We start from the raw sequence: 19,396 nt of genomic DNA on the forward strand, positions 1-19,396 counted from the left end.
GTTAGGAGACAAGAAACGAGCACAGTAGGTTACAGAGTAACCATCAGCTAACAACATTCTAGCTGAAATCAAGAAGAAAAGGTTAAGAGGACGCTGAAGCTGCACTCGTTGCCTCAGCTGTTGCTAATCAAGTGCTAGATTTATCATACCCGTTTCTTTTTCTGTTATCAAACGATGTCGACGTTTGAGCTCGACATGCCACTCAGCTTCAGCCCTTCATTTATGATTTTCAGCAGCTTCCTGGTAACGCTCATGTTTCAGCTTGAATCTTTCGCCTTACGAACCAGAATAGTCCTCTGCTTGCGGCCTCTGACAGCTTGTTGTCGTTGCAGCCAGGCTTCCTCCGCACACTTATGACTCTTCGCTTCCGTGTATAATGCTCGTACTTCGTTCTTCTCCGCCTTCCCCGCATCTGTCTTACGAATTCTAGCCCAATCACAAAATACCACAGTAACAGCAAAACCCTTTCTCAAGCAACGCTCCCCCCATTCCCCATTATAGCACGCATAGAGTACAGCGTCAGACGACGTTGCCAGACTAGCACTGTAGCGAGAACGCAAAATTAGCACATGTGACGAATCACCGGATCCTCGGGATGAAAAAGCGCGGCGCTACCATTGGCGAAGAAGCTGTTAACGAGAGTGCCGGGACGCTCCTATGCTTCAGTACCGGAGTTTCAGCGTACTGTCCCGGCACAGCAACCTTTGTTTTGTCTCGCCCTTTCATGTTCCCTTTTTAATATGGACATACAAGTAACAAAAAGAAACCATCCTTGCTCATGACGATTGGGAAAATAAAATGCCACATCGACAGTCAGTAAGGCCGGCGCTTCGACGTTGGAACGTCGGCTTGCTTGAAAAATGTTACTTCCTGACGCTCCCCTTCCCTATGCTGCAAAAATGGGAAAGGCCCAATAGGTATGTCTGCGAAGCCCAGCGCCACGTGCTGGGATGTCACAGTAGTCGTCAGTCACTTGTACTATTTTTACCCCCGACTATACCAGCCAGTTTTTCATCACACGTGTTCACATTCAGCCCATCAAATTATTCGTCTACATCACGCTGGTTTCTTTCACCAATAACCAATTAATACTCACTGACCAAATAATCAACCAGCCAGACTATCGATCAATCAACCAAAATTACATATATCATGTACACTACGTGCGAGGCGTACATGATTTTTCCGACTCCTCCAAGCCTATATCTAGCTCCTTCTTGAAGAATACGCCATATTGGGAAAGACTTATCGGGCCTGCATTTCCGGTGACCACTGATGATCACATGACGGTGCCACCTAACTGTTTTCGTCGGCAAATTTAGACTCGTCCTTCAATATTGTCTCTCAAACGGTGCTGGAGCAACGCTTTTTCAGCACGAGCCCACCATGCTTTGCGTAAAATTGGGTTGGGCAGGCCATGCCGTGCGAAGGCAAGATAATCGGTGACGGCTAACGGTACTGACTGAATTTCAAGAAAAACGTTGCTGTGGCTTAGCTCTGGTTTACCCTAGTTGAACTGCGAAAGCAACGGCTGAAGCTTCTTTTGCCTGCTGCATCACTGTCCTGTCACGCCCAATCAGTGCAAGATGCTACATTATTGGAGACACTTAAGCTCATTCTTTAATGGACGTCACCGTGCGGCGTCATCGCCTTATTGGTGATTTGACTCATCTCTCCATCTCGGGAGTCCTGACTGACCTTGCTCCCATGGGCATCCGCACACTGATACCTTCCTCCAAGTTCGAAAATGTGCTGGCGGATTTCCCTGAGCTGACCCAAGCCATGCAACCTCACTCAGGCGCCGAAACATACGGTGACCAACCACATCGTCACTCGGGGTCCACCCGCAGCTGCTCGACAACGCCGCTTGTTTGGAGACCATCTCACTGTCGCGAAACGTGAGTTCAACCACCTGCTGCCGCTCGGCATTATAAGCCAGTCGTCCAGCGCGTGGGCGTCTCTGATGCATCTAGTGTCCAAGCGGGATCCCGGTCACTGGCGTCCCTGTAGCGACTATCGGTCGTTGAATGCCAAGACTGTCCACGACAGCTATCTGCTGCCCCACATCCAGGACTTAACGTCGCGAGTCTCCGGCTGCATCATTGTTAGCAAAGTTGACCATGGTGAAGGCGTTTCACCAAATTCCCATCGAACCCGCCAACATACCTAAGCCCGCCATTACGACGCTCTTTGGTTTGAGTATGGGCGGATGCCTTTTGGATTACGTAATTCGACTCAAGCCTTCCAGCGGCTCATAGCTGAGGTCACGCAGGGCCCCCCGCCTCTCTTCGCGTATCTGTATGATCTCTTACTCGCCAGCCCCACGCCTGAAGATCATGAACAGCCCCTACGTGCTCTGTTCAAGCGTCTACAGCAGTACGCCCTGGTTTTGAACGCCTCAAAGAGTGTTTTTGGTGCCTCTGAGCTCGAGTTCTTGGGTCATCACATATCCTCGGAGGGTATCCGCCCTCTCGCGTCCATCGTCACGGCCATCAATTATTCCCAGCCTACAACACTGTGCCATTTACGGCAATTTGTGGGGCTGGTAAATTTTTTCAGCCGCTTCATTCCACTTTGCAGAGCTGCTGCGCCCGCTCGCTGACCTCCTCCGGTCAAGCGCTGGCCCGTCCTCCGCCATTTCTTGGTCATCAGAACCCGGGCCGCCTTTACTGCCGCAAAACAAGCAGTCGCGAACGCCGCGCTTCTGGTCCATCCGCGCAGGAACACCCCTACGCGATCGACGGTGAACGCCTCCAGCGTGGTGGTAGTGGCATTGAAAAGCATTTAATGACTCAAAAGGGGTAAAGGTATGCCTGATCTTTGAAGATCCGGTCCTTAAAAATACTAGGTGGGGTCCCTGTACGGAACCCCAGTGGCGTAGGCCGCGGCCCAGGTGCGCTCGACCAAGGCCTTTTGGGCCTGCAGGTCATAGCAGCCGAGCAGGGTCGCCTCCCAGTCCTCCCCCGAGTGGGGTTGGGGTGAGGAGGAATAGCTGGGTTGGATGGGCAAACTCACACCATGTGGTAGATGTCCGAAGAGTTCTCCGCACAGTGCGGACAACTGCCCGTGAAGGAAGCATTAAAATATTTGAGTGCTGCCGGGCACAGCAGAGTGTTGGTATAAAGACGGAGTAGAAGCCGCTCCTCCGTCTTAGACAGACCTTTACTCGGGCGAGGGTAAAGGCTATGGCGTGGCCGTATGAGCCGTCTTACAGCAGTGCATTAACTCCGAGTGGAGACCATTGTCTTTTTACTCTTGAAAGCTAGTTAATGCTTAGACCAGCTGCAGCGTCTTTGGTCGAGAGCTCCTGGCCATCTACTCCGCAGTACAGCACGTTCGTTAGTTTGTAGAAGGATGCCAGTTGCACGTACTGACTGATCATAAGCCTCTGGCGTATGCATTCTGCACCAACTTCTCGAAGCACATCTCACGCAAACTCCGCCAACTAGCTTAGAACTCGGAGTTTACTACCGACGTTCGCTATATGCAGGGTGTCATCAGCACTGCCGCTGATGCCCTCTCTCGTGTTTCCGTGGTAAACACTCCATCTCCCAACGTCGACTGGGCTGCATTCTTTTTCGCCCAACAGAATGACCGTGAGCTCGCCACTTTTCGAGAGAAGTTCATACCGCTACTTCTCGCTGAAATGAAAACACTCTCACTCAGTCGAAAAGGCGTCGCCGCCACTGTAACTCTGAATTGAGTCGGAAAAAACGCAAGCGATTTCGGATTCAAATAGTGAAACGAACGTATTGTACAACGTCCTAGGTGATACGCAGTTATTTCGCTTCCCGTGCATTTAGCATCCATCTGTTAGTCATGTTTGATGCAAATTTGCAATAAGGATTCCGAGCGATGGCATACTTAACTTCAATCGCAAGCTGTTAAGTGTAGAGCGAGAAGTTAGACACTGCCAAACAAACTGCGTGCATCCGTGTTGTTAATTGCTCTATTCTTTATGTTATAGCAAGCAGCCGGGCATCATCCACTTCTCTACCAGTCTCTCGATGCCAAAAATTCGCAGAATGAAAAGACGGTGCTAAAGACGCTATGCTATTTACCCTTAAAGGGGCGATGACAGGGCGTTCGATGTATTGCTGTTTTGTAGTTTTGTGAATAATAGACAAATCTGTGATTTAATTTTAGTGCCTAGCGCGCGGCGCATATTACAAAAAAAGAAAACGTGATAGAAATCGCAACCAGAAAACTCCTCCCACCGACAGCAACGCTAACTTTAAATGCTCGTGTGACGTCACAACAGAATAGACGGTGGAGTGTCGTCTATAACGCAGGCTGCAATATCAAACGCGTCTCTTTTTTTTTTTTTTCGTGGACTATTGACACAGTAGTCGTCCTTCATGAAGAAGGGCTTGGTGAACATGTTACTGCACAAAAAAAAAAAAAAACCAGAGTAAGGTATGCTGTTTTCGGCATAGTTTACCAGGGTTAGGTTTCTTACCTTATTGCCGCACTGATTTTTGCATTACACAGGTGATGACGCCAGCGCGACCAACGATCGCCTATGACCGTCGTGCGAGCTTTTAGCCCCACGACGCTGACGGACCTGTTCAGTACATGGCCGCCCCATCTATTTTTGTCGAGCGAGAACTTGACGCCCGGTGAGTTAACGGCTTGAACACCTGCACGCTTTCGCGTGTGTGGAATGAAATGCAATAAACAGTTAATGCTTAAATGTTAGCTGCCAAGACTCCTTTAAGGCTAAACTTCATCGTCCACATAATCGCTGGCTTAATGAGTGATTTCAGGCGCCGCAGGCCCAGACCAAACTATCCGAGCACGCATGAAGTGCCTTGAGCCGGAACATCGAAACTAGCCACCATACCGAAACTGAAGTGGACGCCTGTAGCGCCATGTTAGCTGAGAGACTAGAGGCATCTACCGAGAAGCGGACGAAATGAGTATATTTTTATATGTGCCTTGCAACATTTACGTTGTCTTTTCGTCTTTTCGTCGTCGTTTACGTGTGATAAAAGCATGTTATCATATTCGAGACAAAACCGACTACAGCATTCAAACAGTCAACGTAATTCGCATTTGTCAGCCTCCGGGATCCCTTGCGCGTCACGTGATTTGTAGTTGCGAGTCTCGGCCGTTTCGGCTGTGGCGGCGATACCTGTATCTCTGTTCTTTCTCTTTATTAACCTATAACCACTCTGTTTTCAGTAAGAGTGGCTTTTTTAACCAGGAGCTGGCATTCTATCGATGCAAGCCCACTTCATTTTTCTCTTTAGTGTCCCTTTAAGCCTCAATTTGGAATAGAATTTGGCGACTGCGCACTTTAAACGTAATTATCTTTTCTGTGATGCAGATTTATATTCGCACTAGATACTGCAGCGTCAGAAAGCCGCCTCAGCAATCACCGACACGTTGGTAGTGCTGCAGCTATACCTACTCAGAGTATACGCCTCGAGTGTTGTTTCGAAATTTGGGCTGAATTTATTAATCCACAGAGTGGGTGGCCCGCTCCATTTTTACAACACAGAAACTAGCGAACATTGCAACACTGCTGCAAATACCAACACGATACAATGCGCCGAAACAAAAAGTGCACCGCACATAAATTCTACGTTCCCGACGCCTGGGCAAAGTTTAATTCGGCACGCATTGCAATATCTGTCGTGGGAAAAATTGAAATACGCTCAGGGACACCTTATTTATATGTATGGCGTGATTAAAGGATTAGCATGCTCCTCATTTCTATATAAAATGTGCACGATGGGGACTTTGGATATCCGAAAATGATAGTGCAGAAAACTAAAGTGCGACGATAGAGGACAAGGTTTCTTAGTATGGTCGCTCTTCTCAGTGGAAGCTGCATCGCTCAGCCAAGTTCAGTGTCGCACTCTTGGGGCATTGGAAGGCTTCGGAGAAGCGGTGGTGGTTGGCCACCGGCAGGTTGCAGCGAAGCGCGAGAGCCGGATACAGACCTGGGGGGTTCCGGTAATGGTAAGCGTTCGGGCCGCAGAACTCAAAGCAAGACGCAATGAAAAAGAGCTGTTCCGGCGTGTAGTCCAGGAGACCCTGCTGTTGAGGCAACATGCCGTACGCCAAGTACGCTTTCTCGGTGCCGGCTGTGTCCGCAAATGTTTCGGATACAGCGGCAATAGCATGGAGTTTGTTTTTCGTGATATTTCCCAACTGGTCACGAACACAGTAGAATCTCTTTTCGAAATTTTCGTATGAGGACCTGCTCCACCATGTTATCTCGTCACCGGTTCTAGTCGCGTTGCTCAGCTTGGGGTCAAAGCTATGTGTCAGCTCGTGGCCCAAGACTTTGCCTATGGCTCCGTAGTTGACCGCGTCGGGCACTCCCATGGTCAGGAACGGTGGAGCTATGATGGCCGAGGGTATGATCATCAGGTGGTTCATGGGCACGTAGTACGCGTTCACGTCGATCATGTTGAGCGTGCTGTCCTCTCGGTGCACGACGATGCTTTCGTTGGGTCTGAGAAGGCGCTTGTACTTGTCTGATAGACGGCGCCGGGTGTCCAGAAGCGAGGTCAAGAAGGGCTGCGAGAACTCCGGCAGGAAGTCATGGTACGCTTCTAGGGCTTCGTCGCTTTTCAGATATGACGGTAGGGACACGACGGAAATGAGACTCCCGACGTGTTCAGCGGCGCCTGCAGCCGACGAACTGTCCATCCAGGTGAGGTTGGCGAAATTTCTCTGCGTACTAGTGCGCAGGGCCATCCAGACCTTTTCTGTGGCGGAGATGGCCCCGGAGAGGACCAATTCGTCAGCCAGCAAGCGGCTTAATGCATAAGGGGCTACCTGGAACAGAGCGGGAGTACGGTTTTTCAGGAACAGCTGATGGAACTATAAGTACCATAATGCGCTAAGGCATCCCCAGTGAATCATTAGCCAAAAAAAATGCACCAACAAACATCGTCTCAGCACGACGTTGCTTAGAGCAGTAGGGAAATGTAGGGACTCTACCTACAATAATACGCCATTCCACACAGCTGAAATCGTTTAACATGTTTACAACCGCGAAGGTGACAGCTTGCATTGCCGATGCGTATGTAAATACTGATCTAAATTTCCCGACATGAAGTTCGCATCCGCCTGTCAACACATAGAGCAACAGAACAGTGAGACGAATTGCCTACACGCGGTAAATGTGAAGGTTCCCATGAACTGCAGAGAATTTAAAAATGAGTTGACTACATGACTTCTCCGGCGCCCGAACCTTCACGTACGTACCGCCGGTCGAATAAATTAGAGCGTCGACTATAATTCGAAGATGCTCTGGTGTTTCTCGAAACGCTTATGCGGCAATTTGATAGAGAAGTGGTGAGGAGAGCATGGAGTTCGTTGCGTACGTGCTTTTGTTTGGACGTGCTCGCCTTTTGACGACATGTATAAATCAGCATAGCCGGTTATATATAAATCAGCATAGCATATCATGTAGTATGGCATTCAGCATTCCCTTTTGATTTGTTTAATTACCCTGTTGTCGCCATTATTCCGTGCTTGCAAAACATTTGAGACATATTTATGACTATTATGTGGAAACCAGTATTCATTTTGCTTATGAAGTTTTGACTAACCACTTACCATTGAAAAACGAAACAACAGAGCAATGGTAAAAATGCGGCAATACATGCTGTAGTTCTCTTTTAACATCAACAGTTCTGTTGGGTAGTACTTTTTTTGGTTTTCTAGTTGATTTTTGTGGGAATGTTTCTATTCTTTAGTTCTGTGGTACTTTACTGCGGTACCTACATAGAAAACTACTGTCACTAGAGGAATCTCTGCTGTCACCTTAGGTTCACGGTCAGAAAGCGCGCGGAAATTGGGCAAATGATATGTAAGTTTCTTTTTTCACTGGTGATGCACGTATTAACTTCCAGTTAGGCGAAGGCGCAAACTAAGGTCCCAAACAAACAGAAGTGAGGCGACAAACTGGGCTATAAATAAAAAGGCAGCAACGTGTTCGTCACTATCGGCTTCGGCATACGTTCCCCAATTTCTCAGTTACCCTGAAGGCTCTAATACCCGCACTGTCCTGTAGAGCTTCCCCAAAAACACTTGTTCTACATCACCCTATATTCCCTGTGCTCCTATTGTAAACACCGGGTGAAAGCGTGGAAGAACCTGTGGCCCACTCTTCCGCCACCGATACTTTCTACAGTGTTCGGACGTACGCAAGTGCACCTTGGAAAGGTCTGTACATAATTAAACTAGATTCATTCGAACATCAATTTATAAGAATTTAATATCCAGTCTCCTCAGCAATGTGCATTTGTAACGTTCTCCTCGACTTGGGTGTTACCTGACAGGAACTAATTCAAGGTCGCCTTCGAGTTCGACGAAGCACTAGTCGATTCACTGTGTCACTCGAACATCAATATTCCGAGTCTAGTGGCACACGCGGGACACGCTGGATAGTTCTCAGCTTTAACGTGGGGAAAAGAAATTCTTCTATTCGTCTTGTACTCAAGATCACTAGTTATAGTATAAATTTCAGTACAAGAGCGAAGCGACCTTATACCATATAGGTAGTACGTTTTCACCCCAGACAGCTTTGGAAAGCGCATGATAAGGCTGACAATATACAATGCTCCTTCATTCCGTCGTGGCAGAATGTCAAGGATCCACCTTAACCTTAGAATCGGATATTTCACTCCTGTTTAAACAAGGAATTAAGATAGGGCCACCGTAGCAATTTGAGTCAAACTTGAGTTAGTACACCGTTTGCTTCGACGCATTTACAACGTATAGGGAACCCAAGCTGGAGTTTGTTCCGCGACGCCCGCGCTCGGTTTCTAGCGGAGCGGAGAGGAACTACAAAACCTACGGACCTACGCGCAGCCACGCCCGCGCTGCGCACGGCTGTCTGCGGAGTCTGCGCAGTCCGCTCGCTCGGGAGATCGTACCACGGGCAGCGGCCGCACATGCCCTCGGAGCAGGAGAAGGAGAGTGAGGAGGAGGGTGGATGGTCGCGTGCAGACGCGCGTAAAGCCGGCGCTCTTTGCCAGTGGGGTTTCTTATTTTTGCTTTTTCCGGTTCCCTGGCTGTCAAAAAGGCTGGCTAAAAACGTATTTTTGTCGCTGCTTTCGAAACCGAGAAATTATAATTGATTGATCACCGCAAACATTGTTTTCAAAGAGCACTTGTTGGCAGGCTAAGACAAACAAACATAAACGCGAATTTGCTACTCGAAGGTGAGAGGCAAACGACAAGTATTTTGAGGAACTTGAGGCGGCACCTCTTGATATCTACTTCCATGTTGTTCAGAGAATGAAGGGTTCAGCCTTCTCGTGGAGAATAATTGATACGAGTGTACACAGCGACGAGTGCTCCGGGCGGCAGTTGGGAAGCTTCCTTCCCCTTTATGACTCCTCATTTGAAAGGGGCGCATTCAACCCTTTTGAGACAGATGTTTTAGGCGACCCCCAACAAGGTGAACGAAAGTAAACGTTGCCACCCATAATGACCCATTTTCTACAGCAGTGTGACGAATACACAGGATGCTACCGGCGCCGTGGTGCCTGTTTTCGGCACGTTTCGAGCTCCCGAAGCAGGATCGCGTATGAGAATAGAACGATTGACGTATATCGGTTTCTTCAGGCCGAATCGGTTCCGCGATGGCTGCTGCGGTACCGCCAGTTGCAATCAGAGGTGCGAGATACGAGCGGTACGAGATACCTACAAAAAAAAAAGCCGGAAACATCCCGTTACCGTTTCCACACAGGTTTTGTGAAAAAAGCGTGCCGTCAATTTTTCTTCTAGTTCTTTACTTTTTTTTCTTATTTTTCCCGCTTTGTTGGAGGGCGACGCAGGCCATAACGCAGCCGGAGGAGGAGAGAAACAACCGCGCGTGCAAACACGCGCTGGAATACAGCGTAGAGGAGACGATAACATATGCTTTTCAATGCCGCGGGGAGCAGACGACTCGGCCGCGCTGCGCGGAGGTTTTGACGGGATCTCCATGGAGGGTACTGACGCAGAGCGGCGCAGCGCACCCTGGCCCAGGTTTTCTTTCCTATGCGCTAAGAATGCCGAAAACAGGCAGGCATCTGCACCTCAAGGAAAGTAGGAAATCGAAACAGAAACTAAATCTTGACCTAAAAATCTTAAACCTCACTATTATATCCCGTTAAAGTCTGAGAGGCAAATTGAAAACACAAAAGACGTCCTAATACAGCTGACGCTTCTCTAATAAAGGTAAGAAAGTAAGTTTAAACAACGCAAAACACGGCAACTCGCGTTTTTATTTCACGTGCCGCATAGTCTTCGCGTAGCACACGTCTCACATGAAGAACGCACGTACAAACCGTATTCAGTGCTACAAATATAGCTTAAGCCTATTATGTAGGTGTTTTCACAACAAGCACACTTCACAACTGATGCAATGCAGCAGTTCTTCCTTTTAAGTTTCTCGTTTATCAGTGTAGAAACAACGCACGTAATTTTTTTTTTTTTTTGCATGCTGTCATATGTCATTTTGCACTAAATAAAAGTAGGAGAGGGCGAGGTTTATATTTAAATGCTTGGGAAAGCGTATAATTAGTCATACAGTCACAGGGAAGTATATGAAAAAAGGCATGGGACCTGTCTAAGTGCCGCACAGGGTTCAATTGTTATTGGTCCCGTTTAATTATATCCAGTATCAAGGCTCTGAAGCACGGATAAATATAACCACCGCCAATTTTCTTTTTATGGCATATATATATATATATATATATATATATATATATATAACGTAACTGTTGAAACGATCGCGTACTTTTAATCCCTCTGTTGGGCTCAAAAATAAAATGAGAAAAAGACTGCCTTACTTAATCTCGCTCCATATAAGTTATTTTTTTTTCGTAGCTCACGTAACATGCGATCTCAGGCGTAATATCATCGACGTTCAGTTTACCCACACTAAACGGCTATACTACACTGGAAGCGTCACGAGCAACCTATATACGAATTCATGATGATTCGCTGCATGATGATTCGTGGCATGATGATTTGCTGCATGAGCACAGCCGCTCGCAGAACTTTCGACTTCAACTTCAACACTGAATTTCAAATTCGACTTCAAATTCAACTTCAACACTGAATTTGGGAGTGGAGACTCTGGGCAGGGCAGTCACCGCTTTACGACTACTCTATCTTTCGAGCCAATGTTGTCTCACATCCTTCTACCGGAATGCCTCGATTAGTCTGCTCTGTTCCCCACTCGTACGATTCCGTACCAGCGCTTTGCTTGCAGGCATCGCATGCATAAATAGGCAGAGATCGCTGCTCAATAACGGCGCATGCGCGTCTTCCAAAGCGGCCCTGGGAGAGAAACTCTAACCTGGTTGATGAGCTCCAGGCAGCCAAATGCCGATCTGAGGGCAATCTGCGACGGGTGAAAGCAGTCCATCAGTGGGTACGAAGCACCAGCATATATCTGCAGCACCAAGATCCAGCCGCCAAACAGAGCCAAGCCCACGTACTTGTCTGTAAACTTGGTCACTCTCAGCAGCTCGCGAAGCACCGTGGTGCTGTTTCCGAATGCCAGCACGTTCTCGTCTTTGTGGATGGATCGATCCTGGGGCAGGCGCTCGTTGATGACGCGCAACCAGTCGGCCAGGTTAACTATCGGCGCAGTACCGTTTGCCAGGCTTTCTACCGTGCTGTAGTTCCGCGACAGCCGCCCGTCGGCGAAAGTGGCCGTCAAGATTGAGTTCCACTCGACGTATGTCGTATGCACGCGTTGGGCCATTTGCGAAGTATGCTTTGATGATGGTGCCACGGCTGGCAGGCAGGAGGCCAGGGTACGCTCCTCAAACGTCTCATTGTGCTGAAAGATGGCGAAGCCCAGTGAGAGGCTGTACCGCTTGTCGGTCTTGAGGTACGGCTCCAGAGAGAGCACAAATGGGGTCGCCAGGCCATAGTCGAGAGAGAGACCGAGGAGGAAATCCAACGGATCGAAATTGCCTGGCAGTGACAGTGATGGCCACTCGAAGTTGAACTTCTTGAACACGTCGTATAGGACCTGCGAAAGACGCAATGCGCCCAATTAAAAGTGCACGTGCGGGACAGACCGATTATTGCGCCGATTAGCTCAGCTCAACTGCAATCAATTGATGTGATTTCAAAAACGGTTTGCTCGAAGTTCATTCCTTGTCATTATTTAACTTGCCTTGACGCTGGAGATTTTATAGCATGGTATCTTTCATGGTTATTTGAGAATCCGGTGTTAAATTTTCAAGGACGCTAACGCTTGAATATGATAATAACTTGTTAATGTTTGATTAAGCAGCGTAAAGGACGAGGACCAAGGCAGGAGTGGACGCATACCGCACTGTTTTATAAAACGTGATCGACCAGCTGTCACGAAATCGTCGCATGTCTGCCTAGGGAACCCGAGCTCAAGTTTTTCTGCGAGATGCCAGCACCACGCCTCCCCTGGCATCGAGCCGTCGGGGGTACTGGCGCTTTGACTGGGGAGGAGCGCAGCACGCGGGCGTATAGCATCAGTAGCTCGCACGTACCCGCCATCAGTCCGAGCGGGTAGTAGGAGATAAGCGGCGCCTGGCACGCGCGATCTCTCTCTGGATGCCTTTGAACGAAAAGATAAAAAGATTTGATTCAGTAAATTACCGTTCAAGCATGCTGGTCTCCTTGCCAGCAATGAAGGTTGAGATGAGATGTGAACAGGCTAAAGGTTCGTTCAAAAAGTGGAAGCTGCCCATTAAATTAAATATGAACTGTTGCTCGCCAGAAAATATTTCTCGTAGGTTCAGAATTGACCCACTGAAATTACCGAAGCACTGCATTTATAGCATGAATGTTTTTCCAACTCGCGTGCGAAGACGTCGAAGCCTTGGGTATTGCCCCACTGGTGCATGAGCATCACAATAATTGAAATGAAGCCCATCGCAGCTTCGTTTTGAAATGAGCGAAAGTTCCAGCTTTGCAAGGGCATCCTCCGTCTCGAAAGGAAAGCTCTCACTTTTCATGAGGTGATCATGCCTGCTGTCAATGAACAAATGTGAGCAAGAATTCACTTTTGTTGCTCTCAAACGTTCCTAAGCAAATAGTAACTTTGTTAGCATCCCTGTCCAATTCTCAGGGAGCGGATGCAAAGAACAATAAAACATTAAAACTTGTTATCAATTTTTTTTAATCGTTGCGCATGATTTTGCGCTCTATAGCTATTTACGCGCGTGCATCGCGTGCACTGGTTTAGCCCTATCGGCAATAACCGATGCGTTTGCACAACCAGTTGTGCGGTATAGCCCATATTCTCAAATAATTCAAGTCCAAACACGGTGTGAGAACCGAAATAGCTAAGATAAGCTTCTTCAGAGCCCTGCTTCCCAGCCTAGCTTCTAATCTAGTCTACCTTTTCAGAGCTTATGCGTTGCACTGCCTCATGAACGAATCAGTGGGGAATGTTTTAATAGATGGAGAACGCGTTTCTATTACATTGCAATGCTTTTCAGTTGCTAAACACAACTTCCACAAAAAAATGTCTCCAGCACGCAATAAACTTTCATCCCAAAGAGAATACGATTACTTATGCAAGGATGTCATATGCAAACAAATAAAGCGTGACCTTCATATTAGAGAGGTAGAATATTGATCAAGTGCACCCCTGAGTGCTTCGATTCGTAGTGCTTATAGAGCGTTCAGTATTTCCAGCATATACTAAAAATTTGGTTTTCGATGATGGTGAAAAGAAAAGCAATGTACCCGTGCGCTGTACGATGTCAATGCACGTTTAAAGAAACCAGGTGGTAGAAATTTCCGCAGCCCTCCGTTACACCGCTTCTCATAGTCTGAGTCACTTTGGTGCATTAAAGCCCATAAACGAAACCAACCAACCACGATTTAGTGGATAATTAAGCTCCATCGTTAAGGTTATGACGCGATAGCGTTTCACACACACACGGACGGTGTTTTACTTTTTATTCTTTCTGTTTTTTTTTTTATATTTACTGCTAATTTTACACACCGATTCTAAGTATCGGCAAACACTGGTTTCCATTCTGAGCAGTTTGACACCTTTGAATGCATTTTCATTTTGTTTGTATTTATTTATTTATTATCATCACACATTTTCACATTTACATTACATTTTTAGTTAGCATAAAGAAGCATTGGCGTATCATTCTAAGCATTTTGACACCGTTTAGCCCCCTTTTCCATTTCATCTCTTTTATTTTTAATTGAACAATTCATTTCATTGATTTCATAAACTCGTCATCGCCTGTTGCACAGCAGTCAATCATCAATCATAAGAACCACAGTTGCACAGCAGTCAATCATCAATCACAAGAACCACAAATTACAATTATACATTTTTTAAAGAGCCCTCGATTATTTCTCACACATGGTGAGGCTACTACTACTACTACGCCGGCGGTTTCTCGAGCGAACGAGCTGTATAAACCATCGCTAAAAATGACTAAAAACACAAATGACTAAATGGCTAAAAACACAAACGAAGCGACGTTTGCAATATGATCCTTGACTTGCGATACGCATATCGCGAACAGTATTTATCGTAGTTGTCTACTGTCTGCTTCAAGAGTACACATTGTCAACAAACTTTTCAACCCTGTTCAAGTTCGATTTACGGAATATAAATGTCGAGCAAGCAGATTTTTCTCAAGCCGCGCCGCTGACAGTACACAGTGACGTGCCGCAAACGCAGCGCGAGAGCTCTGCATGTGCTCGGAAGGGATTGGGAATGCGGCAGTGCAAGGACAACGCGCGGCTGGCGCGGCCCCCATATTCCCATTTTCTATTTTTCCGCCATAGATGGCGCTTTCCATCAGGAGCAACAGCGCCGCCGCGCGGTGCTTTGGCAGGGCGCGAAAGAAGGCCAGCGCGCGGCGTCGCATAGAGGGTTCGAGAATGTTGGATAAACGTCGCCTTCTGCGCGCGAGAAGAGAGCCCTGTGCGCATCGGAATCCCCCCCTCCCCCCCTACTTCACCATCCGACAGCGACGGTGACTAGACTGGCCAAAAATGTGTCAGTCCTCACCAGAACGTTCTGCCACGCCTAAAAAATGATGACGCGCGGCTCGGCGGGAGGAAGAAAGGACTTTAAAAGAGCCAAAATCACGTGTATGTACGTGCTGGCCTTGGCGCGTTTTAACAAACAGATGCGGCGCACCCTATTGAGATTGCGGCGCTTGTGCCAGCCAGCTATTGTTAGAACGACTCTTGCAGTGAGCGTTGCTGTGCTACTGCTCGGCTCCAGTGGTCAACCCGCTGTTCGGCAAGCCTGCGAGATCTGGGATGGAGCGGCGCTCGTCTACAGGACGGTCACATCGTGACTCTACAGACGTTAGTCTGCGACAGTTCCCGGTGAACAATTCGGTGTTTAACTCTCTCGACTATTGTTCAATGTTGTAAAGCCTCCGGGCTTATTGAACGCTTATGAAAGCCTCCTGTCTGTGTATTTCAAGTTTTAGTGTGAATTGCTCTGTATCGTCTATTGCTGTATAAAGTTTGTTTTGCTTGTTAATTCTGACTGTGACCTTTACTCTGGCTTGAACCGGCGAAAGCTGGGCACCAAACGACCACCCCCTTCTGTCACTACATGTGGTTGACTTCCGGCTGAGCTTGATATGCAAGTCCAGAGCATCTCCTTTGAGGTGGAAACAGCGACCGCCGCTAACTCTAAGGATGTCTGGGAGTGTGCGCATCAACAGTGGTGCATCGTTAATAACCTACAGTTATTAACGGGTGGCACCAGGTAGTCCACACTGCGGCCGCTGTTTAGTGCCTGGAGCAGCCTGAATGAAGGTCACAATGTCCAATATGTGTTGTTCTTCGCAAGATGAAAGCAAATAACCATGATTTAGTAAATTTCGTGTCCATGATGTCGCACACAAAACCAGAAAAAGTGTGTATCCTAAAGACACTCTGGTGATTGCCAGGCCAAGCACCTACCGCGTAAGGGGAAGGCATTGCTCCCACACCCAAATTGATCAATCATAGCGAGAAAAAAACTTTCTATGAATGTTCGCGCCCCCTTTTGTTGTACATTGGCGCTGGTATATTTGCTATGTTTGCTGTTGTTTTAAACAGTTCACCCAGTGCTAATTTTCATTGTACTCTACACATTGCAATGTACATTGCACATTGCAATCTCTGGTGCAATGTAGTGCAACATACCGAAATGACAAGCCTCCTTGGTGAAAAAGTACTGGCGAGCCTGGCTTGGCAAAATATTCCCGACCACGTTGTCATGAGGCGTCTTGTCTGTTTGTTCATTCTGTCCACACCGTGATAAATGAACGAGGTGGAACCGGCTGCGCAAGTAATCCTCTTTTTCATGTACCACTTATTGCTTGAATTCAAAATGATTTCTCTATATGTACAGAAATTATATGTGGCTCAAGGAACGCAATAGTTTAAATGGAAAACACGAATAATTCATTCCTGCAAGCACAAAAGAAATTGCTAGAAACGGTTGAAGTATTTGCTGACTACATTAATAAAGAAACATACGTATACCACTTAATTTGCGCCTTAATAATACGACGCGATAATGGTAAAGAGTGCCTTCAAAGACCTCTCCTGTCTCTACAGCTATTCGCAAAAACAAGCTGTATATTTATTTAATTTTATTTTTATTTCTGAGAATACACTCAAGGCCCCCCTTTAATCATCACCAACGAAGATTTCTTGATGCGCTACAGGTAGCTTGTCTGACTGGCGGCCAAAAGATCCAGGCTTCGATTCCCCACCCACCCCAATATTCCCATAAGCACAATAAGTTTATTTAACATTCTTATATGTCATAATGACATTTCAGTCACTATAATCGCAATTTCGTAAAACTCGGAAATCCCTGCTGTGTACACATGTGCGTGCTAGGTATTCTAATGGTCCCTCATATTGTTTAACACAGATTACTAACGAAGCTAATCATGTATACGTTTATTTTGGTGAACCCTGCGCCAGCACCTCCGTCAGTAACGTTACTAGCTTAGTTAACATTTATTTAACCCAAACTAGAATACGAGAGTGCTGTACTAGGAACCGCGCGGAAAGATTCATGTACTCGTCCTACTCCTATCGTCCGTCACCAGACTGAAAACATAATGCTCAGCTATGCAAGCTTAGCAATCCACCGTACCATGGCAATTAATACTGTGTGTTTTTCATAAATTTTGTCATCTCCCGCTGAAGTTTGTTATCAGCCCTGCCTATAGCGCACCTCCACTCGCAGGAGCCACGAGAAGACCGTTTACCCTGTCTCCTCCAGGACGTCCCAGTCATGTGGCTGGTACGTCGTGAATATCTCCACCAATCCAGAGCTTCTCGACATTTTTGTTCGATCTCAAAGGACTGGAATGACTTGCCCAGCGTAGTCTAACTTCATGCCACCCATCATCCTTCACATCAATTGAAAGTTTTATCTGCATCGACATCGAATGACGCCTTTGAGGTAATTACACACATTCTATGTGAGGGTCAGTAATTCCGTGTGACCTCACGGTCCTATAGAACACCGTGAAAACGTGTAGTCATGCGTAGTGTTCTCATAGTAGCATAGCACTGTGTGATCGTTTCGAGGTGCTCGAATTACTGGCGCGTGGTCATGAGACTGGGACGTCGTGAATGTCTCCACCAATCCAGATTTTTGTAACAAGACATCCAGGTTTCTTCTGAACGCCCGCTGTAACACTGGCCCGTTAAAGCTGAGATAGTTTGAATTTCATCACGGTGCCCAGGTTTTGCCTGCCAGGGCCAGCACAATGTATTGTTGATATGCGAGGTTAACACGCTAGTGGGCTGACGCTGCATGATCTATAGACTTCTATGCTTCTAGTCGCGCGGCTTTCAATGGTTAACCTGTGAAGTTCTGCGCTTCTCTTTTTACTCCCCCGTCATTTTATTCCCCCGTCACTCGAGGTGATCTTAAGATATCAGTTTGCTGTTTTTCACTATGCTGGAGTTCGGAAGAGGTCGGCTGCTTGAGCAGTGGCACAGTGCGGAGAAGCCATGAATATCCAGTAGCGCGTTCCAGCACAACCATTCGCAGCTTCAAATACACGCAAGATTAGGAGGTCCCATCTTGTCCAAGAAAGTTTGTAAAAATTGAAGTAGAGAGTAGGCAAAATGACGAGACTTCTCTAATGCTGCTCACCGTTTGCTTACAGGCTGGATTAAGGACAGTATGACGAGGACCTAGAAATGGTAACGCAATACATCTATTAAAAACCGGCAGTGATCGCAGATACGGACTATGATATTGAAATTATTAAGATTTCTGTATGTTGATCTTAACGCTTTGGTTGAATTTTCTTGGTTGGAGCGAGTGAATCAATCGCCTATGTTAGCAGCTTATAAATGGATGGCAAATTATGATTCTAATGTATGTGTCTGCAATACGGTTTATTTTGGTTTTGTTGTGTACTTCTTTTGCTGCTGTGGTTTCACGTGTGTAACAATCTTTTTGCGGCATATGCGTTTATTATTTGTGTTAGGTTGTATATGCCTAGATTGATAATGTATTATTTCACTGGTCTGTCAAACTTTGCTTCGTTGCCGAGGCCTCGTCAGGTTTTTCAACCTTTTGCCTCGGCTGCCCCTTTCTGTAGGAAGAAAAGAAATAAAGAAAAAAAAAAGAATGAAATAGAGTGCATTTAGCAGCTATCATCAGACCATGAATAGGTACACTGTTCGCTACTTCTAATGTCGAGCGCTCACTTTCATGTCGTCCCGCTCCTGGTCTTGTACTGCGCGGCAAGCCTGGTAGGCGACCACGCTCCTCCGGACTGCGGACGGCCTCAGTGAGCCGCCAGGCGGCTTCTCGAGAGCGTCCAACAGCAGCACGGACACGCGTCCCTGGAGCAGCGAGAACTGGCCGCTAGGCTGCAGCGGGTGGTTGCGCTCCCAGTTGGCGCACACGTGCTCGAACAGGTTGTCGCATGGGTCCACGTCTCGGCTCCGACTGGCCGCCAGCTCGTCGGCGTACTTGAAGCAACGGGTTGGGTGGTCGCACCAAGGGAAAGCCGCCAGTGCCGCCTGTTCTATAACGTACTTGAGGACCCCGTACGTGACTCCTATCACTATAACGGCCAGCGGGTTCAACACGCCCATTGCGTCCTCGGCTGAGGTACAAACTTTACAGTGCACTGTGCACTGTAGCTGAGGGAACACACCGATTTCTTCTTCTACGTCGCATGCTGCTCGCGGCTCCGGTAATGATGATGATGATGATTTCCTTATTCGTAACGGCACAAACCACAGTGGGGCATCCCGGAACCAGGATCGACCATGGCAGAAGTGACCACTAAGGTCACGAACACCTCAGATATGTGGCAAATAGTTTTTTTCCATCCATCATAAGGCCTACAATTAGGACTGGCAGTACTTTTAAATAAACAAATAAATAAATAAAATCACCGACGTGGGATCA

At 47.2% G+C, this 19,396-nt stretch overlaps 1 protein-coding gene across 1 annotated transcript; it reads right to left on the minus strand.

Annotated features, from left to right (window-relative positions):
- Positions 1-5,823: 5,823 nt before the first annotated feature.
- Positions 5,824-19,077, minus strand: LOC146189721 (endothelin-converting enzyme homolog). The gene is made up of 3 exons (XM_084605333.1): positions 18,685-19,077; positions 11,318-12,001; positions 5,824-6,792 (listed from the first exon to the last, which is right to left on the minus strand). The coding sequence occupies exons 1-3, from the start codon at positions 19,075-19,077 to the stop codon at positions 5,824-5,826; spliced, it is 2,046 nt and encodes a 681-aa protein (XP_084461459.1).
- Between the last annotated feature and the right edge of the window lie 319 nt (positions 19,078-19,396).

This window comes from Amblyomma maculatum, chromosome 5, assembly GCF_055883805.1.
Source record: "Amblyomma maculatum isolate TAMU_Amacu chromosome 5, ASM5588380v1, whole genome shotgun sequence".
Taxonomy (NCBI): Eukaryota; Metazoa; Arthropoda; class Arachnida; order Ixodida; family Ixodidae; genus Amblyomma; species Amblyomma maculatum.